Source organism: Cyanistes caeruleus, chromosome 11, assembly GCF_971803275.1.
Source record: "Cyanistes caeruleus chromosome 11, bCyaCae1.hap1.1, whole genome shotgun sequence".
Taxonomy (NCBI): Eukaryota; Metazoa; Chordata; class Aves; order Passeriformes; family Paridae; genus Cyanistes; species Cyanistes caeruleus.
In genome coordinates, this window is record NC_141711.1 from 12,372,047 (window position 1) to 12,380,558 (window position 8,512).

Consider the following 8,512-nt stretch of genomic DNA (forward strand, 5'->3'; position numbering starts at 1 on the left):
GATGAATCTTTTGGAGGATTGTCATTGTTCTAGCTCTCTTGAGGTATTTTTTCACAGCTAGGCTGTTTCCTGGTACACCCAGTATATTCAAGAACAGGACATATTAGCCTGAAAAAAAAATACACAGGGTATCTAATACCATGTGATTTCAAGCAAATGATTTTTGAGGCAAAAAGAGATAAAATGTGTTGATTCGAATGACCAAGATGAACTTTCAACAAATTCTGCCCTTGGTGCACTTAACAAATTGTATTGCATTTTCTTCAGAAATTATCAATGTTAGAATTTAAGGCATATTGCAATTGCTTCTTTGAATTAATTAAAAATAATTACATTAATATTTTCTAAGGGAGAATGTGCTTGTCTTCCACATCAGGAAAAGCCTGAATCAAAGTCTTAATGTTATTTAATATTATTTATATGAGGTATGTTATTCTTTATTTTCTAAAAATATTTTTATTCTCTTGCAAGGTGTCAGCAAGAGGTGAAACCTTTTCTTCCAGATCATTCTGCAAGACTGGTCTCAAATCTCTGCAAATCAGAGAAGTGTCTTCAGGCTTGGGAATTTGGCATAAAAGACAGTGCCAGCTCTGCAGTTATGTCTATGTTAATGGCTTGTATTTACTTTCTTTCTGACCAGATTGGTCCAGCTATAACAATATTTGTTACTGAGAAACTGGGGAAGAAATTTGTAGAGCCACCGCCTTTTGATCTAGCAAAAAGTTACTTGGATTCAACTGCTACAGTCCCTTTAATATTTGTGCTATCTCCAGGAGCAGATCCCATGTCTAGTAAGTATACACAGAGAGAGAAAATGGGGACCTCAAATTCCGCTTCAATACACAGTGAGGATTATTTTACACTTTCTGCAGTAGATTTGAGTGCATTAAGTCAGACTGGTAGAATTCTCTGCCCCTTCAAAATGGGAATTTGTATGTACATGTAAACAAAACAGAAGTTTTTCAGTATTTTTTTTCTGACATAACTTCTTTTTAATGTATGAGTACTAAAATCTTATGCTATCTGTTCAAGGCCTCCTGAAACTGGCAAATGACAGAGAGATGGTAGGAGATAAGTTTCAGTCCATCTCATTAGGACAAGGACAAGGACCAATAGCTACCAAAATGATTGAAACAGCAATGGAAGAAGGAACATGGGTTTGTTTACAAAATTGTCATTTAGCTGTCTCCTGGATGCCAGTGCTGGAGAAAATATGTGAGGAGCTTAACAGTGAAAAATGTCATCCAGAATTCCGACTTTGGCTTACAAGTTACCCTTCACCAAAGGTATATGCATTGTGCCATTATCTCTGTGAAGGGAAAGGGAAAATTGATGGCATTTTAGGGAAGTCTTGTATACCTGAATGAGCTGATAATGCAAAACTTCTCTGAAATGAAATGAGGCTTTCAAGAGGTAATTTAACCAAGAAAGGACATTTGAAAAATAATTATAAACATGATAATATCAAGCTTCCTTTGTAATATTTTGATACTCTGGTGTGCAATATTTTGTGTACTACTCAATGGAACTGCAAGCTGTCAGCATATATGATTAAAAAGGGGTTTTTTGTTCCTACGTAAATTCAAAAATTTAATCTTGCATTTTATTTGTGAAGTGTTGAATACCAAGAAAACATTTTAAAATACAGGTTTGTTTTTTACAGCAGAGTCTTATTTTCTTGAAGATTTGGAGATTTTTATAAGCTGTTGACCTTTAATATGTAATTTCTTGTAGATAGTTGTTTATGTAAAAAACACAGAATAATAGTGTATTGTTAATACAGAATCTATTCCATGCTTTCTGAATGCAGTTTTGCTATTTTTTCTTTCTAGTTTCCAGTAACCATTCTGCAGAATGGAGTGAAGATGACAAATGAACCTCCTACTGGTCTCCGGTTAAACCTACTTCAGTCATTTCTTTCTGATCCTATTTCTGATCCTGAATTCTTTGCTGGATGCCCTGGAAAGGAGCTGGTAATGTGCCAATGTCTTGAGAAGTTTTTGGGCTTTGGGAGGTTTTTTATCCACAGATACATTGATTTCTGCCCAGTGAATTATTACTAGCTAAAATTTTTACTGTGGTTGTGAATTTAGGTTTTGCAGTGATAATTAGTTAAGAATTACCTCTACCAAATAATTTAATGTAGCAATATTTTAAATGGTTTCTTAGGCTTTATTAAATCACTTACATGCTACACACACATAGTACAAAATGCACATGGACTTTGAACATTGATTAGAAGGGCATGTCCGTCATTATGGAGATGATAAGCACTGAGACATTTTCTTGCTACCAGGGACCAAGTACTGCAGTGCCCTTATATCTTATTGATTCCTGAACAGCTTAGCTAATCATTGCCTCTGAAGGAAGTGAAAAACAGTGGAATCAGAGATAGGAGTTATCAATATACATAGGTGTGACTATACCTAAGGACTTGCTTTAAAAATACATTTGGATTTTTTGTTTATCTAATGAATCTTAGAACTAAATATCTGTCACTGCTGGAATTCTTACAAAGTCATTTGCCCTATACATTAAAGGATATCATGGTACTTGAGGAACTGGCTAAATGTGGCACTGTGTGTGCACAAGGCAAAAACCACAAGGTACTTAGTGGTGGCCTGGATTTACACCTGGGTGGAGAGTGGTAATGCAATGTGTTCACTACACAGGTTGCACACTACTATGAGCTTATAGACTAGTTAATAATACTTTTTTTTCCTTTTTTCTTTTTTTTTTTTTTCTCAAAGGTGTGGGAGAAGCTACTCTTTGGAGTTTGTTTCTTCCATGCTCTTGTTCAGGAGAGAAGGAAGTTTGGGCCCCTTGGTTGGAATATACCCTACGGATTTAATGAATCCGACTTGCGAATCAGTATCAGACAGCTGCAGGTAAAATCATGGGTTACCACCTGAACTCTGATCTTGCAAAGCACAGCTGGGAATCACAAAGAGCAATACACTGAAGTTACCTCAAATGTTCATAGATATTCAGGACTTCAGCTGTAAAGGCAAGGAATGTCAATCATATTACAAATATTTTCAAAATTACAAATGGCATAGAAAGTTTAGATTTCTTCAGACATATGGAATATAATGAATATATGTGAGTATTATCAAAGTTTAATTTAAGAGCTCACTATATTTTAAGTAGCACATGTCAATGACAGTCACCGTATTAGGGTGGTTAGTAGGAGGAAATTTTTTTTACATGTATACTGGTAGTTAACAGAACATCAGACTGTTCTTCCCCAAGATGAGATGGTGAACACTACTTGACCTTGAAGCTTTTATAGGCACCCTGTAGAAAAGTCAAGAGAGTTAAAACTGAATTACAGAAGTTGAGGCTGAAGATTTGAAAAAGAGAAATTAATGAATGAGATTGGAGGAAAACCAGAAGATAAATTAATTGAAATACATGTTTATTTCTGGTGCAAAAAAGGATTCATTTACGAAGTTTGAACTGGATAACCATCCACTTGTAAATAATTCAAGAATGACTAGGATGACTGAGACATTTTGATATTCATAAGAGGCTTTTACTCTTAACTAGTCTTGATTTTAAACAATCATTTTTACCTGAAAATAAGATTTCAGAATTTGAATTTCCAGGATTTCTTCCACCTAGGAAGAAAACTCCATAAACTGCAGCTTACACATGCTATGGCTTCCAGCCTTTTAGTCTGTTAGGTCACAATGCTGTTTAGCAGATACTGCAAGTCTCTGGAATTGCTCTTATTTCTGTTTCAGTTATTCATCAATGAGTATAACCATGTTCCTTTTGAAGCTATTTCTTACCTGACTGGTGAGTGTAACTATGGAGGTCGAGTGACAGATGACTGGGACAGACGTTTGCTGCTGACAATGCTGGATGACTTCTATAACCCAGATATAATTGAAAATCCTCGTTACACTTTTTCTCCCAGTGGCAACTACCATGCTCCACCCAAAGGCACATATGAGGAGTACATTGAGTTTATTAAGGTAAAAAGTAGCAGCAAGATTTTGCAGTTACAATCATGTGCTAAGAAATCAATCCTTCAAAGCTTAAAGAGGTAGTTTTGCATCACAATTAATTGTGTGCTCAGGTTCTTGCCTGGCATCCGTGTATGATCCTTGCCATTATCTCAGATGTTTTGGAGAGGGGATCAGTAAGTAGATAGGAGGATGTGCAGCATAGATAATTGAGAATTCTTTGGAAATTACTTTCTGTATGAGAGGTGGTGACTATCACCAGTAATTCTGTCTGCAAATACCTGCCACTAAGGTCCTCACTCACCTGCACTTGAAGTCAGTGGTAGTTTTTCACTTGACTTCTTAGAGAGACCTTGTATCAGATTCTTCCTACTTTGTCACTCAGACTTTTTTTTATTTTGTCCTAGAATCTTCCTTTTACTCAGCATCCAGAGGTATTTGGCTTGCATGAAAATGTGGATATTGCTAAAGATCTTCAGCAAACTAAGACCATCTTTGAATCTCTGCTTTTAACACAAGGAGGAGGCACTCAGGGAACTTCTGGGGGTGGTGACAGCACTCTTTATGCAATTGCAGATGATATTCTCAGCAAGGTACTGTATATACAAATTACTTCAATTTATCTTTTTACAAAGCAGAAAATCCTTAACTAGAATCTTCAGTGTAAAGTAGATTTCATGTTGAAAGAAAAGCATTCTGAAAGGAATTTAGTGCAACGTAAAAGTAAGAATTTGTGCGGCTGTAACAGACCACAGCTGTTTCAGCTGAAAGAAATTTTATTAAATAGGCAGAAGACAGAACAAAGAGAGAAACCAGAGCAAAAAGAACTTGAAAGAACAGTTGATTCATACACATGAACAAATTTAAATAAATAAATAGAAACATATTAATAACTTTTCATTATATTAAAAATTCTAGGTGTTTTTTTTTTTAAAATGAACATTAAAATCCCCAAATTTTTATTTAGATTGAACTACTGAATCCTGTATTGCTAAGATAGAAGTCAGAAAGTTTAGTGGTTTCTATTGCTCTGCAATTTTTCACATTTGCACACCTTTAAGATATAAAATCATAATGATATATGGAATGATTTCCAAATGTGTTGTCTTTTACAGCTTCCAAAGGATTTTGACATTGAAAGTTGCCTGATTAAATATCCTGTGAAATATGAAGAGAGTATGAACACTGTGCTGGTGCAAGAAATGGAAAGATTTAACAAGTAAGAACATTTTAATTTATTAAATTTACCAGAAATCATTCCATTTGCAGAAAAATATTTCTTGCAAATCATATTCTGTAAGCCCTGTGGTGTGTGAAATACTTTTTTCGTTCCCTTCTAATTGCCTGCAGTGATATCAGCAGTCCAAACACCCTTGCTCCTTGTGGAGAGTCAGTGCAGGATAGATGTCAGGATAAATGAAGTGGCAAAATTAACAGAAATAGAAAAGAAAGGAGTATGAGGGAAAAGGGAATTTAATATATATATATATATAAACTTTACCTTCCCTTTCACCATCTTTACCCTCATTTTATTTTATTTTCCTCATATTTCTGACCTGTAGGGTAAAGGAGTTAGAAACTCTACATGCATAGTTATAGTTTATGGAGTATTTTTTGTAATGGAGATATTTCTGTTTATTTCTTAATTTTCTCATGTGTTTCTGTTTGAATTTTTTTCCCCTTTTTCTGATGCTTTTTTCCCTATGCCTAATTTTCACAGTCTTAAGTAAATCTGCACTAATGCACAAATCCATAACTTTACAGACATGGCTTATTCTGCAGATATCTAGATAGATAAAAAAAGCTATAAAAGTACTATAGATGCCTCCATAATCCACTTTTACTTTATTTCCAATGACTTAGTCATGTTTAACAAATCACATGCAGAATGTATGAAAACTGTTGTATTTTTTTTAATTCTAGTTTAATCCGAACTATTCGCATTACACTAATTAACCTGAAGAAAGCCATTAAAGGACTGGTTGTTATGGATGCTGACCTTGAGGCTCTGTCTGGCAGTCTCCTTGTTGGAAAAGTTCCTGAGAAGTGGGCACAGCATTCATACCCGAGTCTAAAACCCTTAGGGAGCTATGTTGTCGATTTGCTGGCAAGGCTGAAGTTTCTACAGGTAATATACAAGTGGCAGTGCTCCCAACTGTTCAATCTATTTTTGCATATAGTTTGTCTTTATTGGGAAAGGAGTGATAGGCTTTGTTTAGATTTTCTGACTACAATTCTATAAAAAATAGTCAAAGATTGTGATTCCTCTCTTTCTGATTGTTCAATGTATTGCTTTCCTCTCTCCAGGACTGGTATGAATTAGGGAAGCCTGCTGTTTTTTGGCTGTCAGGATTCTATTTCACTCAAGCTTTCCTAACTGGAGCCATGCAGAACTATGCTAGGAAGCACAGGATCCCTATTGACCTTCTAGGATATGAATTTGAGGTAAGGATAAACTATAAATTAGTATTTTATTAATCTGAGTCCAGATGTTGTGGTGAGATAAATAAATCCTGTCTGGAAGGTTCATTTTGCAACTGACAGCAGTCTGAAGACATATTTGGTAAGAGTGGCAGGCTAAACTTCTAACTGCTGTAGAAGAGGTATTCTGAAAGTGATTAAAAGTAATTCTATCACTGGACACAGAACTCCACTCAAGAAAACAGCATATCTATCTGGTGTATATTTTTCTGTGTGATTAAAGCCTCATTTGATAACATACAAGAAGGTAATTAACAAGCCCCAAGAAGTCAGCTATCTCTACAGATATGTATAAAAGTAGCACTGAAAGGAAACCTTACTATATTTTTCTCCACTACTCTATTATATTTTGGTTTGTTCTGAAAATGGGCAATTGGCATAATAGCTCAAAAAGCAAAGAACTGTGAGAGTTAAGTGACTTGGAACAACTTATTTCCCACAGGTTATTCCTCAGGATACTGCAGATACTGCACCAGAGGACGGTGTTTATATCCACGGATTATTTTTAGACGGAGCTCGCTGGGACAGGACCAAGTCAGTAGCCAAGTGTTTTACTGTGGTTCTGGAAAGCTTTTTTCAGTGCTCAAACAAGACTGGTTTAAATAATTTAAGTGATAATTTTCATATTATTGAAATAGCACACCAAATTAAGTAAATTAAGTACTCTTTCATGCATGGAAAGTGGGGAAGAAAAAACAAACAACAACCGAAAAACACCCACCAAACCCCTCAAGCCACAAATAATTACTTTGTTGCTTTCTCTCTCCAGGGGAATGTTAACAGAGCAGTTTCCCAAAGTGCTCTTCGATGCCATGCCGATCATTTGGATAAAGCCAAGTGAGTATGATTTCTCTGATGTGTGAGCTATTCAACAAGAAATTGCAACAGTGGTTGCCTTTTTTTACTGAAGATCACTGAGGAGAACTTTTGACTGACTTACATGAACTAATTGTTTTACCTTATGTGATTTAGCAGGGTTTGCTCAGGTTATTTTAAGCTCTTTGATACTTTCCTACTGGTAAGAGAATTTTCACAACTCTTGTTTCCTTTGATTGAGAAGAGTAAATCCCTGTTTTTATTTATGCTCAAAATCAGGACTTACTACTGCAACTGCTGCAACTGCAGTGTTAGCAAATAGGCAGTATTAAAATTTGCCACTTTTCTGCCTGTGCCTTCTCTTGAGCTTGGATGACTTTTCTCAGACCTGCATGATTTTATGCTTTGCACAAGTTCTGTGCAAGCAGTCTGGGAGTACAAAGAGTTCCTGCAGAGTTCTGTCCTTGGATCTCAGATAACTTGAATTGCAGTTAGGTTCTCTGGCAACTAGACCAGACTTGTAGAGCTGTGAAAAACTCATGTATAAACTATGTATTAACTAGGTAACTATTCAGATTTTAATGTGTCTTTGAGTATTATAAATAATAAATAGAATAAATTTTAGCTAAATTAGTTGGATTTAAGAACAAAACAAACCACACAAGAAAACACAACAGGAAGAAGCTGGATAATTTTACTCTGTTGCTCACAAAACTATTTTGCATTTTTATTGACCTTTAAAGATGTTACTGTAAATAGTTAACACTTGCATGTAGATTATGTGTCCACCAATAGATCTGTTGAGTGTAACGCATTATTTTGGGTTTTTTTGAAGCTGTAAAATCGGAGATCAAGAAGTCTAATGCCTATGTTTGCCCACTCTACAAGACAAGTGAGCGCAAAGGGATCCTGTCCACCACTGGGCATTCCACAAACTTTGTCATCGCGTTGAGGCTCAACACGGACCAGCCAGTCCAGCACTGGATCAAGAGAGGTGTGGCCTTGCTGTGCCAGCTGGATGACTGACTGTGGACAGTTCACACACAGACTTCACCTTGTTCTCTTTTCTGCCTTACAGAAGAAGTGGAACTCAGTGTGTAAAAGAAACATCTGGAGGTTTTTGTATTGTAAGAGGACATACAAATACATTCTGACCCTCATGCTTTTGTATTAAGTATGTGTTATTATTATGGCAGTCTTTACAATCTGTAAGAAATACAATTAGGATTTTAGCCCTTGGTGAT

The 8,512-nt window shown here is 35.7% G+C and overlaps 1 protein-coding gene across 8 annotated transcripts in view; it reads left to right on the forward strand.

Moving 5' to 3' along the window:
- Positions 1–8,428, forward strand: part of DNAH12 (dynein axonemal heavy chain 12) — a 57,999-nt gene extending 49,571 nt beyond the window's left edge. For 3 of the 8 annotated variants that reach the window (XM_086846779.1, XM_086846778.1, XM_086846780.1), the window contains 12 exons: positions 641–791; positions 1,033–1,286; positions 1,833–1,973; positions 2,751–2,888; positions 3,747–3,980; positions 4,379–4,564; positions 5,087–5,190; positions 5,895–6,099; positions 6,279–6,416; positions 6,895–6,986; positions 7,222–7,289; positions 8,104–8,428. In XM_086846779.1, coding sequence (XP_086702905.1) covers positions 641–791; positions 1,033–1,286; positions 1,833–1,973; positions 2,751–2,888; positions 3,747–3,980; positions 4,379–4,564; positions 5,087–5,190; positions 5,895–6,099; positions 6,279–6,416; positions 6,895–6,986; positions 7,222–7,289; positions 8,104–8,294 — 1,902 coding nt within the window. In that variant the 3' untranslated portion in view covers positions 8,295–8,428. Of the gene's footprint in view, positions 1–471; positions 792–1,032; positions 1,287–1,832; positions 1,974–2,750; positions 2,889–3,746; positions 3,981–4,378; positions 4,565–5,086; positions 5,191–5,894; positions 6,100–6,278; positions 6,417–6,894; positions 6,987–7,221; positions 7,290–8,103 lie in introns of those variants that run through there. The other 5 variants (XR_015275132.1, XR_015275133.1, XR_015275135.1 and 2 more) reach the window with 4 other exon arrangements.
- The last annotated feature ends 84 nt before the right edge of the window (positions 8,429–8,512 follow it).